A 17,299-nucleotide genomic window follows, 5' to 3' on the forward strand; every position below is an offset into this window, starting at 1 on the left:
GACGCTATTTTATAAAAGCTTTGGGGGTCAAGGAGGGAGAAAGATAAGAGTTCAGGAGGCACTAACAGAAAGCTTTATTCACGTGTCCTTCAGAGCACAGGAGCAACCAGAGCAGTGAGGGAGCCTCAATGAGAAGAGAAGAGAGTTCGGGCACTCCCAGGAGAGAGGGGCATAGTGGGAGCCAGCCTCATGGTGTTGCCTGGCCGGCAGCAGATGGGTCAGGCTTGTAGGACTTGTTGTTTTAGGACTGCAATATTCTTTTTTTGGTTTGGTTTGGTTTGGTTTGGTTTTTTTGAGACAGGGTTTCTCTGTGTAGCCTTGGCTGTCCTGGACTCACTCTGTAGACCAGGCTGGCCTCAAACTCACAGAGATCTGCCTGCCTCTGCCTCCCTGAGTGCTGGGATTAGAGGCGTGTGCCACTGCCCCTGGGTGGACCACAGGATTCTACCTGACGGGTGGACAGTAGGAAGTGGGAGGTGTTCCCATGAATATGCAAAGCAGGCAGCCTTTAGACCAGCAGTTCTCAACCTGTGGGTCCAAACAGATCTAGGCTTGCATATCAGACATCCTGCATATCAGACATCCACATTATGATTCATAATGTGGCAAAATCACAGCTATGGAGTAGCAAAGACATATTTTATGGTTGGGGGAGGGGTCGCCACACATCAGGAACTGTATTAAAGGGTCGCAAGATTCGGAAGGTTGACAAGCACTGCTCTGGATGGTAAACGCTGCCTGAACATGCAGAACATTATTATCCCTGAAGGCCAGCCTTTTGACATATGGCATCTCAGCTTGTGGTGAACAGCCTAGAAAATGAACAGAGAAGGCCCGCCTTTTGGCTCATTTCTAGAACATACCTGCTTTGTGGAGCTGATGAAAGGCTACCAGGGAAACAGTGCTGAAAGTGCCTACACAGAGCAGAAAGTGGTATAGCCAGAAAAGCCTGCACACAGCACTGGGGCCCTGAGGCTAAGGCTACAGGCTGTGTGGGAGAAGTCCTGACGGGACCTTGTCTCCACCCTCCAAAGTGCCAGCAAGTGTGACTGATGGTCCCTGAAGCTGCAGCTCCTGGGATCTCAGTAACCCTTGGATCATGCAGAGATCAGCGTCACTTTTCCATGAAATGCTGAAACAGCTCCCTCCCATCCTAGCAGTAATCAGGTACAAGAGATAGACATATCTGCAAAAGAATGGGCGTGTTCAGACATTCTGATCCGGAAGCCTCTGGGGTGGCGAAGACAGCCACTGCCCAGCTTGCCTGTACTCTGGACTATTTCCCCACCTGCTTGTGGTCTCCTTGTCTGCACAAGGCCCACCTCACACAAACTTCACTCTTTCACCAAAAAGTTTCTCAGAGGGAACGATTACGCCTTTTGGTAGCGTTATAAGTAAGACTGAGTTATAAGAAATTATTAAACTAGAAAATCACTATTTAGTCACCATGGTGATAATTTTTGCATCCACAGATGCTAAAATTAGGGAGTAAACTCGTGTTAAACAGGATGCGTGTGTAGGCTCCCAGTAGCTCCCCACAGATGCTTAGTAATTATAAAGGAAAACAATAATTACGATGGAAGAATTCGCCAGATGCCACCTTAGCCCTACGATCAACAGTAGCTCATCAGCAACGGGGGCCTCCTGCTGCAACACAGGAAGCAGAACACAGCCCCGCTTTGTAGTCTTCTCAACTGAAGCCCCTCACCTTCGTTTAACTAAGAGGAGACCTCAGCAAATCGAAATGGAAGGAGAGTTTATAAAGTGGCTGGCCATGATTCTTCAAAGGTGTCAAGGTCCCGGACAAAGGAAATACTGAGGAATTGCCTTCACTGGAGCAAATAAAGAAACAGTACCATCACTGGCAATGTGGGATCCTGGCTTGAATAGAGGGTCCAAAAGGAGTCCTTTGGTTGCTAAAAATGGAATTCTGAGTCTCTATCTTCTCAGTCATTTTTCTGATTTTGAGACTTATGTAAGACGTTAATGTTTGGAGATAATGGTGAAGGGCAAGTACAACTTCATACTATTTCCTCAACTTTTTATAAGCCTGCAAATTTTCAAAAATTTAAAAAAATGATCTCTCTATTCTGGTACTTATAGACAACAGGATCATTATTCAAGGAATTTTTCTCCCTCTTCAGTATTTTTTGATGAGAAAGGTGAACCAGGTCAAAATGTGCATTTTTCTAAGCATGCCCTAGGGTGTGGGGCAATGTGCCACCTATCCTCTAGGGTGGAGGAGTTACTGGAAGAGACAACAAAAGAGACAGGGCTAGAGGGTGTGAGGGAACAGGAGGTAAGGAGAAAACATCGGAGACTTCAGCGTTTCCTCCTGAGCGGCATGGGGAGGCGAGGCTACCATGAAATGACATTCTGAGAGACATTGTATGAAGACCTTAAGAGTCAGAAAGCGACCAGGAGATTAATAAATGCATCGCTGACTTTGTGTACCTGTGCTCTCAGCATCTGTGGGTGAGGCTGAAGTGCAGACTTCATGATTGGTTTTTATTTTATTCTATTTTTCTCTGAATGGTGTTCTCTGCCGGGACTCCTCAGGAACGGATCTGGATGCAACCTCCTAATTACTTACTTTTCTATTGCTATAATAAAAGCCCATGATCAAGGCAACATATAGAAGGAAGGATTTATTTGGGATTGAGGTTCCAGAGAGATAACAGTCTACCACCATTACAGCCGGAAACTGTGCCGACAGGCAGACATGGAGGCCAAAACAGCTGAGAGCTCACATCCCTGAGCCACAGGCCGGAGTAGAGTGAACAGGAATTGGAGCATGCCTTTTAAAACTGCAAATCCCCCCTTTAGTGACACACTTTGTACAGCAAGGCCACACTTCTTAAGCCCCCCCCCCCATACCAAATAGTACCATCAACTGGGGACCAAGTTTTCAAACATCTGAGTCTCTGAAGGACATCTTCATGTCAACCATCACTGACCCTTTAATGGTGACTGTGCTTTGTTTGGAAGACAGACTGAAGAGCCATTTACCTGGGAGCCATTGGTATTATGATTGACAAGTGGCTTGAAGAATAACCAGAGAGAAAGAAGGCTCTGCAAGCTCAAGCACTGTAGCCCTCTCACATAGCCCCCTACTGTTGGACACACAGTAACTGTGACCAGGAAGAGGGGCCTCCATGCTGCTCACAGGTCATCTTTGTTTGCAGTGTTCATATGCTTCTTCCTAATCATTTTCAGGACTGGAAGCCAGAAATGAATCTGAAAAGTGGTAAACAGAAACTGGAATCATTCTAAATGCCTCTGCTACAAACTTTGAAAAGCACAGAAAACAGCCTTGTGGGCTTTCTTGGTCTTTCATTGGCTATAACTGTTTTCCAGCTGTGAATGTTGTAGGTGCCTGAAAACAGCAACGCAAATGATTCTTGCGCTTGACACAAAAGTGAATTTCTCCATCTACACACAAGTGGTTTCGCCCATCCATCCTTGAGAAAGATCTAGTTTGGCACTTAAAAAGCAACTTTACGCTATTACCCTGATGCCCCGACTATGAGACTGCTTCGAACTTGCTTTGAATTGGTGGCAGCAGAGTCTCTCTTCTCACTAGTAAGTAAACCAAGTAAAATGAGGGCTGTGTACAGGAGGCAGGTAGGTAGATAGACAGATAGACAGATACATACATACATACATACATACATACATACATACATACATGGATAAGTAATAGATAGATGATAGATAGATGATAAAAACATAGATGATAAATTTAGCAGAGAATGAGCAAATTCTTTAAAGTTACTAAGTGCTAGCTGTTTCCTTCCATGTTTTTACCTTAACTTTGATGTAGAAAGAACAGCCAGTACAAAAGCTCTTCCCAATAGCCAACTACAAAATACTGGACTCAATAGGTTCCCTCAGTCACATGGTAGATGGTCTCCTGATGTGAAACTGTAGGATGTTTTGAAAACCAGTGTCATTTGCCTTTCAAACTCAGCATTAGCTTAATTAGAGGGAGAGTACCACCTTGGTCTTACCTTTTTAAAGGACAGGCTCAGTTTGCTTTCAGCTTCTCCCAGTGGTTGCTTTGATCTTTTCTCCAGGAGCTTTGCATGGAGGTATTGGATTCGCTCCCTCTCCACTTCAGGGTAGAAAGATACTGACACTAGAATTTTAAGCTGCATCAGCATGGAAGACAACAGTCCTAGTACTGTTAGCATTATAAGAATAACACTGAGAGGGATCCAAGTCTCAGACATGCTGAGCTGTGGTTTTAAAATGCAGCTGGGTTCGAACATAGATATATTGAAGAAAGAATCATGAATGACTCTTTGAGTTCCTCGCTTCTAAAATGAAAGAATAAAACAATCAATATATATGCTATCTTTCAATCTGTCTCTGTCTTTCTACTTCCTTCAAATACACTATTTTCCTGCAACTATTCAGGGAGCTATCACTAAGGTAGCTGTAAGCCGAGTAATGATCCCATGCCTTCCTTGCACAGAAGGCAAAGGCAGGCAGTTCTCCGAGTTTGAGGCCAGCTTGGTATCCAGACTGAGTTCCAGGACAGCCAAGGCTGCACAGAAAAACCTTGTCTTGAAAAACCTAAACAAACAAACAAACAAACAAATGAAGTAGCTGTCTGTCAAATCTTCCTGTATGCATCATGGTTGGGACAGAGGCAAAATGATAACTTTTATCTGTAAAAGTGACAGTGTTTTCCAGAGTGGATTTGAGGAGAGAAGCTATTGAGTAGAGTTTGTCTGCTCTGTCTCTTCTTGTTGAGCCACATGCACACAGAAATGTTAGGTTCTGGGAAGGCAGAGAACAATGCCTTAGCAAACATAGCCATATACCCATTCTTAATGGAATACTTGGTTCTTTACTTAGGGAACACAGTAATAAAAGATGGGGAGTCAGGTCAAATGGAAGAGAGAACTGGTTGATTACACAGCCATTCAAGTCCCAGGCATAGCCTTTGGGTAAGGACTAGCTCCCCTTTGTCAGACCACAGAGCTAAAAGAAGTTCAGACATTGAGCCATAGTCTCAATCAATCTTATGGAGTTAGGGAGAATTCTTCCTCTTTAGAATATGATGTAGGAGGACATCTTGACCCACACCACTGAGGGGGCCTAAAAGTCTTGTTGAAGGAGGCTTTGAAAATAGGGAATTTTCTGTCTTCTCTGGGTGTTAGACAAGGTTTGAAGGCCCGAGAACAAACCTATTGTTCAGCTAATGACACAAAAGACAGAAGATGACATTGAGCCACCCAGCTCAGCCTCCCACATGGATACTGCATGCTGAGTCAGCTCTTTCTCTCCTCTGACCTGGGAAGTCATTTACTCTCTCGGTGGATTTGTTTTCTAATTTGGTAAAGCAGGAATTAATGGACCAGATCCTGCCCATGCATAAACTACTCCCAGTGTAAATTAAACACCTAGGGGATGGGGCATTAACCTTACTGACTGGAATACTCAGTGAGTTATTATCACCCTAGTGCCACAGAGCCCTGGGGCCAAGAAGCAAATGATTTCTCAAAAGGAAAAAAAAAAAAGTGATCACACCCAGTGAACATCACGTCTAAGAACTAAGTGCCAAACCTGGGACCTTTATACAACTGCCAAGTCATATTTTTGCCTAAGCAGTGAGAGACATTTGGGTAGCCTCTCTTCCTGTTTTATTAAAAAGACAGTCAGTCTACAATTAAATGGAGTTTCAGTCCCCAGAGCAGAGGCATGCACTCTTTTCAATATGCTGGAAGAAATAAACACATCGATTGAGTCAGTGATGAGCAATCCTGCAATGGGAAAGCAGTGGGGGTTCGGGCTGGGAAGAAGCTATTTAGCTGAGAAATCTAACTGGGGATTTGCAGTTGGGAGTTGGTTGGCGCTTCAGAAAGATTGAGTCAACATTTTTGTATGGGCTTGGTTCAGGGCAATATAGAGACATAGTCACTCTTTCAAAATGCCAAGCAATATACGAAATGAGATCCTGATGATTTAAAATTATGTTTACTTCTTTTAAGTAAACAATTTGCTGAGATGGGATTGCTTGCCATTGATGGGAGGCACACCCTGCTACCAGACTGTCCTGGAAAGTTAATTCAGTCCGGTCAGGATTTGGCCCATGAGATGTCTCACTGAATAGAAACTAGGGTTATTTTTACTTAAACTGCCCACCCATCCAGGCTCAACTTGGATCATTTCCCATCTTTATTTAAAACATTAGTCTAAAAGTGTATGATAGTGGAAGAGAAATAAACATTGGCAAAACCTTGTAGCAATGTGTCTCTTCTTGTCTTAATTTCTATTTCACAAATCTGCAGAAACAGAGAGGGCAAGGAGCCTTCAAGAGCATCTTGGGCTAAGGGCAGGGCATTGCCAGTCACGCGGAAGGAGGCTAGCTGCTGGCACGGTCTCCTGGGCACAGCAGAAGCAGCTCAGGAGACGTCACAGAAACCTTGCACTCATATCTGACCCAACATCCGGCTGCTGTTAGGAGCATGGAACAGTGGCCTCTTCCACTGGCATATGAGTTCTGCCGTGGAGATAGCATGGTCTGGAAATTATCATGTCCCTGGTACTCAACAGTGTCCAAAGATGAATTTTATGGGAAGACAGAACTTACACACACACACACACACACACACACACATACATACACACACACACACACACACACACACACACACACACACACACACACACTCCATTCTAAAACAGTGAGAATTCACCAAACAGGCATGGATGTTTGATACTGGCTGATAGAGGAATACATGAGAGGAGCAGAAGAAGAGGAATGAGGACAAATGGTTGGGGAAAACAGGAAGACTTTGGGGAGAGTGAGGTGGAGAGAGGCCTTTTGCTTCCAGGCTTCTTATTTAGCATCCTTTGAAGCATGTCTTCCATTATCTGTCCGTTCCAAATATCTAGAGCAACAGGGAACCTTATAATGAAGTGAATTCTACAGGGGCAGCAGAGAGCTCCAAGTAATCAACTCTAAAATGAAGCTCATGATTTGGAGGGCAGGGTGTGCTGGACCGGAGGAAACAGAAGGGGATGTGCGGATGGCGCAGGAGGATTTGAGGCACTCAGAAGCAGAAAGAGGCAGAATGAGGTTCAGAGTGGCCATTCTCCCAGCATCTTGATAAAGAGGGGACAAGTCAGGCATGCGGAGACAGTGTTTACACTGGCCTGCCGAGTGTGCCTAACTCCAGCACGTAGCCCCATCTCTCTCTCTCTCTCTCTCTCTCTTTCATACACACACACAAACACACACACACACACACACACTCCACCTGGTTCAACTCTATAATTTCCAATGTTTAAAAAAAACAGGCAAGTGTCTGATATTTTCCAGACCCTGTGAAATGTTAACATAGTCACATATGCACAGGAAAAATGGAAAAGAAAAGCAAAAGGCTATGAAGTAACCCCTAGTTTTCTCTACTAGCGCATGGCTGTCAAGAGGAGAGAGAGAGGAGTTGAGAAAAAGCCAGATTCCCCACAAAACAGGGAACAGCAGGTCCAAGATAGACACTGTCTTTGGGTGACTAAGATTCTCACAGAAGCTTCTGGGGCGGGTATCAAAGTTGGGGTTCTGGCTTTGTTCTTCAGGTGGCAGAATTAGAAAGGGGTTCTGAGTCTTGGCTGCACAGTGGCATTACTTGAAATGGGGCTGGAAAAAAACCATCGAATTCAAGTAAAGTGTATTCTTTGAAGATTCTAAAGAGAAGTATTCACTTCCCTGTCTCTTCAGTTCCACCATGACACCGCCCTCCGTGCCAGGCTTAGAAGGTCTTGCTTTCAGACCCTAAGCCACCATGATGCTGCCCTCCACTCCAGGCTTAGAAGGTCTTGCTTTTAGACCCTAAGCCAGAGTGTCTAGACTGCGGCTCACCTACTTGGCAATCACAAGGAGTGTTTATGAAAATACTCTCCCATTCAAAACAAAGCACTATCAAATGAGACCTGAAACTGTCTACTGATAGAAGTTCTACACACACACACACACACACACACACAAACACACACACACACACACACACACACACACACACACACAGTGGTAATCATTGACCGAAGTTGTGTTTTAAAAACCGGCTAAGGTGTGTGTGCGCATTTTAACGGGTTCCGCGACATCCCGCTACTGAGGTAGAAACCCTGTTAGGTTGATAAGAGCTCAGGCTACAAAAGCAACTTCTGAGACAGAAGAGTTTGAAACCTGTCTGCTCAAGTCTTGACAGTGGAAGGAAGTCAAGCTACAAGCCCTGCTTCTTATGCCCCCTTGAGACTAAACTCAAAGTTTGACCCCAGCCACAAACTTATTCCCACAAGCCAAGGCTTGCTGAGTGTAAGTCCTGAGTCCTGGAGCTGGTGACGCTCTCTCTAGGAGAAAGCTTTTAGCTGGGACGTTAAGTCAGACGGCCAGAGATGGAGACGTTGTGGGGTCACCCTAACGTGGCCATGTGCCTGGTAAAGAGGGACATGGATCTTTTCACCGCACAGAGACGTGTGTGATACCACCACAAGCCAAGGACTGCTCCTGGCCAAGTGAAAGTAGATGAAGCAGAGTGAATTTCCCCTTAATTTTGGAAAGGAGGATGCTGTGCCAACAGCGCTTGGACTTCAGCCTAGCAATACCGATTTAGACTTCTCACTTTAGAACTGAAAGAGAATAAATGTGCGCTGTTTTAAGACACCCAGATTGCGTTCATTAGTTAAAGTAGCCACAGAAAAATAACACAGAATTATATTCTAACATTGGAACCTAATTTAGCCCATACCTATTGGGCTCCTTCTGTGAGGATCTGAAGACACCACCTGACGTCCCAGCGTTTTTTCAAGGCCTACCAATAAGAAGCCCCATTGCATGGGAAGTGCCTGTGAGCCCTACCTCCCCAAGCAGTTTCAAGTGAACCTCCAGCCCGGGCAAACTTTGGAACTGTTTGTTAACGGAGGAAATGAGTCGATACAGCAGATAATCCACAGCTGCGAACAGCACCCACATGTAGAGATAGGTCAGGACAGGCAGGAAAAACAGCCCTAGGTTCTTTCTCTCTTTAGAAGTCAGCTGCAAAGACGGGATCATGATGTATTTCTTCCTTTCCTTCTTACTCAGCGGAAGGACACAGGGCCTCTGCTGGTGCCTTTCCTTTTCATCAAACTGAACAAATTGTTTGGTGATATAGACATTCTCATATTTCTGGCAATGAGGACCCAGGAATCGCTTCATGAAGAGGCCAGTGCTGAGGAGGATGAGCAGGAGCCCGGTGAGGGCAAGCAGCTTCTGGCCCAGGGATGACAGAAGTTCTGTCATAACCACCATATGGTGCAGGACACCCAGGACTTCTCCCTTAGTGTCATTCATATGAGCCTCCAGGGCATGGCTGGGACTGAAAAGAGAGATCACTAGAGTCTGGTTCCAAGAAACAAGGTCATCAAATACATTCAGCGGAGTGGCAAGGCCGGAAATCCACTGGATGGCTTCAGTATATCGTTTTAAAAGCGGAAAGTGTATTGAAAGGCTTTTTGCCCTTAGGTTGCAAGTCATGCTGTCTAGGAGACATCTGAAGTTATAAAAAATATTTTCCACATGTCCGAAGATCACTACCCCTGTGCCAGCAGCAATCAAAGTGTTCCTACCTTCACGGAGGCCACAAGAGAGAAAGGTGAGAAGAATGAAGCATCGTGCATGTTTGGAACAGCACAGAAAAACACAGATGACCATCCAGACAACAGAGAACACGGCGACGGATGGCAGGACCCAGTAGAAGGCTGCTGAGAGGAAACTCGCTGAAAGCAAAGCCACAAAGCAACAAATTCCCAAATGTTGGAGGAAGTCCAGCCAGCCAATGCTTCCTGGAAACACGTAAGTCCTCCAAATCCTTAGGAAGATACTAGTACCCAAGATCCAGAGCTTCATACTCCTGGTGTCCCTAGATATAGAAAAGAAACCAAGTTCAGAAATTAATTAGAAGTCAGATGGCGGACTAGCTGTGAATACACATAATAAATATAGTGTGTATTAAAGATTTATATACATAAATGATATACATTTATATCTAATGATATATATCATTACCCCTCCCTCTGTCCACTCCTTCTCAGTGGAAGTCCACTCTTTCCAAATGAAACTCTCACTAAGAAGTGGGAGAAACGATACATCAAGAGGTGAGGTGATGCAGAGAAGTGATGGCACAACCTTTAATCCCAGAACTCAGGAGGCGGAGGCAAACAGGTCTCTGAGTGTGAGGCCAGCCTGGCCTACAGAGCAAGATCCAGGTCAGCCAGGGATAAAGAGAAACTCTGTCTCAAAACAAAATAAAAAAAAAAAAACCCAAACAAACAAAAAACAAACAAACAAAGCAAAACCAAAAGAACAAGAGATGAGATGTGTGTCTGCATTCTTTGGATCTAGGTTGGCCTTGTGATTGCTTTAGCCAATTAAATGTGGCAGCAATGCCCTTGTACTACGCTTAGGCCTGGGACTCACCTCTTTGTGCTCTGCTCTAGACCTACCCTCAGCTATATTGTGGTAGCTAGTGTCCTCTGGGCATGTACAAAAATCATTATAAGCTCACAAGAGCAAAAAATATTCTCTTAGAATTCTTCCCAGAGGTCAGGGGTCTAAAATGGGTCAACAGAGCTGTGATCCTTCCAATCGTCTTCTCCAGATCTGGGATAACTAAAGTTAAGGTGTTAGGAGGTGCTACTGTTTTGTCAATATGCAACTTAAGTCCATGAGGTATTTACAATGAGTTGGGTTCATTTGGACTGATATAAATAAATTTGAGGTTTTCCTCTCTTGACTGACATAAAAATAATCTAAGGAACACAGATGTGTAAGATTTAATGGGAACACTGAACAGCCTTTAAACACTCTGAAATATATTCAACCTCAAGAAAACATCATGGGATGGGATTTATGGCACAGCCTAACACTGTGCGGACCAGCGTGTCCCACCAGGTGTGGTGGCATGAGGTAGGTAGGTGTAGTGGCTGCGGGGCATGAACAGCCAGGGGTGAAAGTCTGTCTCTTTCTGTGCGCAGGCTGAGTGAGGTAAGTGAAAGGCAGAATTAAGGTGGTGGAAACAGGCACCATAGGAATAAACACCTGTGGATTTCCCGTGCAGGACACAGAGAGCTTGTAGGTGCCATTCTGAATGGCTCCTTGCAGAAAAGAGACGTGAAGGGAGCTTTCACGCTGACGACAGGCTGTATCCATTGATTCTTTTTTTTTTTAATTGCTGCAACAAAATTCTTGGCAAAAACAACTTGGTAGGAGATTTTAATGCAGGGTTCGGGGACTTCAGTTCAGGTTTATTTGGTCCCAGGATCTTGGGAAGAAGGTAAGGAAGACAGAAAGGTGTTTCAGAAGGGAGCTGTTACTCCAGGCAGACAGGAAGTAGAGCGTGAGACAGGAAGTGAGCAGGGATAATCACCCCCAGGAATTCTTCCCCCGGGCCTACTTCCTCAAGCTCAGCTCCCACCCGCTATGTGTCCATAGCCTCCCAAAATAGTGTCACCATCTGGAGACCAAGATTCAAATCATGAGCCTCTGCAGGAACATCACACACTCACCCCATAAGAATCCCTGTCACGTGAACTAGCTCCACAGAAATTAGTATCCCAAACGTGTGGTTTAGCAAGGTGGCTCAAGGGGTAAAAGCAAATGCTTTGGAAGCTTGCTGTACTGGTTGTTTTGTTGTTGTTGTTTTGTGTTTTTTTGTTTTGTTTTGTTTTTTTTAAGCTTGACACAGGCTACAGTTATTTGGGAAGAAGGAACCTCAGTTGAGAAAATGTTCCTATCAGATTGACTTCTGGGTAATCCTGTGAAGCATTTTTCTTAATTAGTGATTGATGAAGATAGACATATTCCATGAAAGGGGGCAGTGATAACCCTGAACTGTAATCCTGAGTTATATGAGAAGAAAGCAGGCTGAGCAAGCCATGGAAGCAAGCCAGAAGCAACTCCTCTGTGGTCTCTGCTTCAGTTCCTGCCCTGACTTCTCTTCATGTTGAACTCTAATTTGGACATGTAAGCTCTAATAAGCCCTTTCTCCCCAAGTTGCTTCTGAACATGATGTTTTGTCACAGTAATAAAAACTCTAATCAAGTCACCTGGCTACCTGAGCTTCGATACCTGGAATCCACATAAAAGTGGAACTCCGCAGACTTGTCCTATGGCCTGTACGTAGCAATACATAGCCAATACACCCACTGCTTCCTCTGTCTCTCTCCCCCTCTCTCTCACACACACATACGCACACACAAATAAAATAAAGTAAAATATTTTTTCATAAGGATTTCCCACAAGAGGGTGTTCTTACTTCATCAGGAGGAAAAGGAATTAAATCAAAGATTGAGGTGGAGACCATGAAGGAACATCATTCTTCACTCCTATAAGGTTATGTCATTTCAGAATTTGTACTTGCACATGGCCCCCAAGGAAGAGAGAGTCAACATCACCGGTGGGTCTGTGCTCCCGCTGCCCCTCCACAGGGGGACTTGGTGGACTTTGGGCTACTCCAGAGCAGGTCATCAGCTGTGTCTCCTCAGACATGGACCTGTGCGCCTCCTTTGCCATTAATTTTAGAGCTATGGGAGTTGATCCCACGCTGTTATTTGACTGGCTGATCCATAAGTACTAATTGTTACATCAAGGGCACTTTGCGAGGACACCTTCATAGCCCTACCTCACAAGTGCTTTGCATTTTGTGCCCAGAAAGCAGAAGCTATGAGCTTTTACTGAAACTTGCTAGCCATCACCCAGGGCGGTGGTACTGTGGGATTCACGGTAGGCTGTCGTGAGCCTCAGATGAGCCATCGCCTCTGCATCCTGCCAAGAGTCCACAGCTCTGGCTTAGTGGACAGGACACATTGCTGTCTGACCTTGTTCCGGCTGAAAACACACCATGCTTATGGCCAGTGACTGCTCATAAGCGGATCCAAGTCTTACAAACTCATTTCCACTATCTATTCGTTGGTTTTTATTTCCTTCATCAAAAAGGTTGACCCTGTGAGGTTAGGATGTCTCATCTTTAACCAAATGAGAACACCCAGTTTCAGTTTTTTCTAATTTCCTCTATGAGGTCCCAATTTTTCTTGTCTGCTAAAATATTAATAATGTATATTGTAGGCTCATTTCTTTCTTCTCTTGCCTTTATTCTTGTACACCATGTTCTTAATACAGACATTCCTCCACAAGCATGAAACAGATTTATAGACACATTAAAATTTTAGTATTCTACAATAAAATCTAATATCAATTAAATGAGATCTATGGCTGCAATTTCATCCTGTAAGAACACGTGTTTACTCAACAGGCCACAGTCTAGCCCTATCCTCCTTGTCTTTGTGTTGAGAACAGATTGTCACCCAAAGACACCAAAACCTTCAGGGAGAAAGACTGGATGCCTTCCTTTAGTATACAGCTCAAGGCCTTGGACCTGCCCTGTCTTTACACAAGTATGGTTTGATTTCTTCCCCACCCTTGGCTTATCATTTTTCCTAATTTAGATGGCCTGGCTGAGCCTTCTTATTGAAACTTAAGGAGACAAACTTCTCCAGACACCCTGACATTCTCTGGAAATGATGTGCCTTGTCCATGCAACACATTTCTAGATCTTCATGTGCCTCCATAAATAATTAAGACTTTCTGGGAGTTGGGGGTTTAGCTCAGTGGTAGAGCGCTTGCCTAGCAAGCTCAAGGCCCTGGGTTCAGTCCTCAGCTCTGGAAAAGAAAAAGGAAAAACAACAACAACAACAACAGAAAAACAGTCAAGACTTTCTATTTTCTGATCTAGGCGAAGCCTGGATACTCACGTTCATGGGAGGCTGAGTGGCAAGATGGCTGTGCCATTTACCTGGTACTAGGATGCTCTGCGTGGTTACAGCAGACTTGAGCAATCTCTTTTTGCTTCCCACCATTCTGCTAGTCTTTCTTCAGATACCCTGATTCTCTCCTTTCCAAATAGCAGCAAATCAAGTAAAATGGGCTATTTGCTTGTTTCTTTCTCAGAGACTTTGGGGTGAAAATTTCCTGAGTGAATGTCATGGTCAACCAGGGACGCCATAACAAAGTGCCTTAGGAAGATGGAGACAGTTTTGGAGACTGGAAGACCCTGTTCAAGGTTTCACAGAGTCAAACTTTGGTGTACAGGTAGCTGCTTCCCCTCTGTGAGTCCTTGTGTAGTTGGGGGGGGGGCAGAGGGAGGCTGGGGAGGATGAGGATGGGGTGAGTTGGGGGGTGTTGGAGATCTCTGGTTTCTCCTCCTCCTTTGCCTCCCTTCTCTCCTTTTTATTCTTCCACGGTATACTATCTTTAATCAAGTGTGAAGCCACTCTGTGAGATCAGTCTTGTCTCTGTCTTCAGCCATGGCAAGCAGTTACCTTTTTCTTTTCTAAGGAAGAGAAAGGGAGGGAGCTCCCTGTGGCTCTCATTAACCTTATTAATGTCCTCATTAGAGAGCGTGCCACCTCGTGCAGCCACTGGATTCAATCCTTACCACCTTTCTTTGGTGATGTCTAACTGCTAAAAACATTGGCTCAGTCTGGCTGATTTTGAGCTCAGTTATCCGTTTGCACTTGACCTTCTTGAAGCTCATCATTCCCTCCAGTCTTCCTGCCCCTTCTCTTCTTAGCCCACCTCCCAGCCACGCCCCGGAATCACTTTCCTTCCTCCTTTACTCCTTGGATTCAGTTAGGCTTGTTGTAAGCTGATTTCCAGTCTCTGCATCTTGGTCTTTATTTGAGCTCCGCTTACTTCCCCTCCTTTGTGTTTACAGGGCGGAGTCCCTCATCCTCTACATCATTTTTTTTTGGCAGCTTCTAAAAGCCTACTTGATCCCTTTAACCTATCATTTCTCTTCACTTTGCTTCCATTATCAATAACGCTTATTGCCTGACTCAACAGCCTTGTCTCTCCAACATAAAGAGCTTGCTTCTCGCTTTCACAGCAGCAATTTTCCAAGAGTAATCACTACTTCCTTGCTTTTATGCCTAGCCTACAGTTTGCATCGTGCCCCAAGCAGGCAAACCTTAGCTAGAGTTTACAGAGAGTGCCACCAGGACACCAACTCCCTTTCACAGGGTTAAGGTGATATTAATAAGGCTCAGTGGGAAAAAAGAAAAGAACAGAGCTGTGGTGAAGCCCCTAAGCCAGACCAAATGCTCATCAGAGCTGCATGCAGCCTGTGTATCTAACCTGCACCCGTGTTCACCTGCTCTTATGCAGAGCTGAGCCGTTGCCGTAGAAACAGGAGCACCATCCTTTCCCATCCACCCTGCATGTGTAGCTAGCAAACACAGCTGCCATGGTTTTCTCTGGCACAGTGTGTGTGTGTGTGTGTGTGTGTGTGTGTGTACACCTGCTCATACATATTAAGTTTCAGTGCATTCAGGGGACCTGTCATGGAATACATGAATTCCTACCTCAACACCCAGAGTCCATTCTGCCCACCTTGTGGGAGTCAGGAACACCGCTATCCCTGAGGAGCACCCTTTGAGCACAAATCAGACCTCACTGAACAAGCACACCTGCTGTCTAACCTCAGATGCAAGTTAGATAGATTAACAAGTAAACCCAGGGGTGAACAATGACAACTTGCACCCACATAGCCCACCCTGATTGCTCTAGATGGAAGCTGCATATGCCCAATGAGGCAGACGGAAGCTTGCTGCTGGAGCGAGGGTAGGAGGGACGGACATGGCTTTCTTTCCTCAGAAGGGCCAGGAGCCTATGACCTCAGGATCTGTGATGCTAGTAATGTTTCCCTTGTGGGCAGAACGCTGGCCTGATCTGATACCTTCCACTTTCCAGCTCATTCTTCCACCCTGCTTTTGCACAGAAGCCAATGGCCCAAGCTCAGCCAGCACAGATCATCTGCAGACACCTGAGGGAACACTAGCCCAGAGGGACAATCTCTCCTATCCTCCTATCCAACCAGTTCTGCCTCCAGCTTTCTTCAGGACCTAACATGATGTGAAACTTATTTAAAAAGAAATTCCAGCAAAGGGCAGAGTAAAATAAAAAAGGTCTGAGGCATGGAGACAAGAGGCCTTCTCTCTAGCTTGCATCTACTCAAAACAGGCTGTGAGACCTTTGATAGGTCCTTTCACTTTGTGGGCCCTCAGCTTGGTCCCCGATGGCCCAGTGGTCTCTGAGTGGCAGATGAATGAGAGCCACAGATGCCTGGAGGGAGCATTTTGCAGCCACTTCTGAGGCAGAAATCAAAGCTCAGCACTGTGAGTGGAACAAAGAAGGAATAAAAGGTACAGCTTTCCCTTTTCCTTCCTTCTTTTTTATTCCCTCTCTTTCTGTCTTGTTAAGTTCTTGCAAACTTGTCTTTTGGTTTGGAACACGCTGTTCTCTCGGGCTGCCAAAATAGCATGATCAGGAGCTGTGGCCTCTTCTGAGGTGGAATGAATTCCTCATCTTTCTGCTTTAATCATTCTTGCCTCGGGAAAGCCAGCAACTGCCTTCTCCAAGAATGCAGCCATCATGCAAGAAGAGAGATTAATGAAAGCTGCGGGGTAAACAGAATATCAACTACAGAATGGTTCAGTCCATCACCATGTGCTGCAGAGCTGGGAAGCTCAGAGTTGGCCAGGCTGGGCAGATTTACATAAGCAAACCCCACAAATCAGCTTCCATGCTAAACATAGCCAGGACACCAGGACACAGAGAGCCACTCTTCCCAAGCCAGGTAAGGCTGCACTACTGTGATTTCAGCAGGACATCCCTGGGCAGCCTTTTCTGAGGCTATGAGTAGCCAGGTGCCAGCCCTGAAAAGCTGTCTAAAATCCTTCGCCACAAAGGCAGATGGCTGAGGTAGAAGACTGGTTTAAAGTTCTCTCTGGTTATGAGGCTTGATTCCAGTTTTCTAGCATATTCTTTGAAAAAGCAATTTTAGAAGCAATATTATTTTGAAAGTTTACTTACAAGTTCCTCTTAGGTTCCTCCACAAGTACAAAACATGCCCTTGGGGAAGCTCTAAGGCTTAATATAGAGCAGAGAAAGGGGAACCAGACATGAGAAGTTAGGCCACATCACCCTGAATCAATCTATTTATTTCCCCCACAAAGTGACTAAGTCATTTAATGTCATCAAGGGTAAAACCAGTGTGAAGGAACCACAAATTTCATTCTAGCACTTTCCTTAGAAGACATTCCAGATATTAACTCTAGGAAAGGATATAATCAAATAGTCAACACGAGTTGTGAAACTGGGGGACCCCTTCTCTAACATTCCTCTTTTGTCCTTGCTCACCCAGGATGTCCACCCAGGTTTCTGGATAAGCATCAGTCAGCATCCTGCCTCGAA

The 17,299-nt window shown here is 45.1% G+C and overlaps 1 protein-coding gene across 4 annotated transcripts; it reads right to left on the minus strand.

Moving 5' to 3' along the window:
* Nucleotides 1-2,797: 2,797 nt before the first annotated feature.
* Dcstamp (dendrocyte expressed seven transmembrane protein) lies at nt 2,798-9,898 on the minus strand. Of its 4 annotated transcripts, none has more exons than XM_055626693.1 (3): nt 8,870-9,898; nt 4,011-4,151; nt 2,798-3,237 (listed from the first exon to the last, which is right to left on the minus strand). In XM_055626693.1, exons 1-3 carry the CDS (start codon nt 9,896-9,898, stop codon nt 3,163-3,165), a joined length of 1,245 nt encoding a protein of 414 aa, XP_055482668.1. In that variant the 3' UTR covers nt 2,798-3,162. The 4 variants fall into 4 exon arrangements, with proteins under 4 accessions (XP_055482668.1, XP_055482667.1, XP_055482665.1 ...); XM_055626692.1 differs by having other exon boundaries at nt 4,011-4,316; XM_055626690.1 differs by having other exon boundaries at nt 4,011-4,319.
* Between the last annotated feature and the right edge of the window lie 7,401 nt (nt 9,899-17,299).

The sequence above is a fragment of the Psammomys obesus genome, unplaced genomic scaffold (genome assembly GCF_907164565.1).
Source record: "Psammomys obesus unplaced genomic scaffold, mPsaObe1.curated_primary_1811, whole genome shotgun sequence".
In the NCBI taxonomy this organism is placed as follows: Eukaryota; Metazoa; Chordata; class Mammalia; order Rodentia; family Muridae; genus Psammomys; species Psammomys obesus.

Excerpts from the sequence above, each read along its gene's own strand:
- Dcstamp (XM_055626690.1), bottom strand. The coding sequence starts at position 9,898 with ATGAAGCTCTGGATCTTGGGTACTAGTATCTTCCTAAGGATTTGGAGG. Across the intron at positions 4,320-8,869 it reads ACTTGAAACTGCTTGGGGAG|AAGCGAGGAACTCAAAGAGT; the intron begins GTAGGGCTCACA and ends CTTTCATTTTAG. Across the intron at positions 3,238-4,010 it reads TGAGCCTGTCCTTTAAAAAG|ATTCATTTCTGGCTTCCAGT; the intron begins GTAAGACCAAGG and ends ACCACTTTTCAG.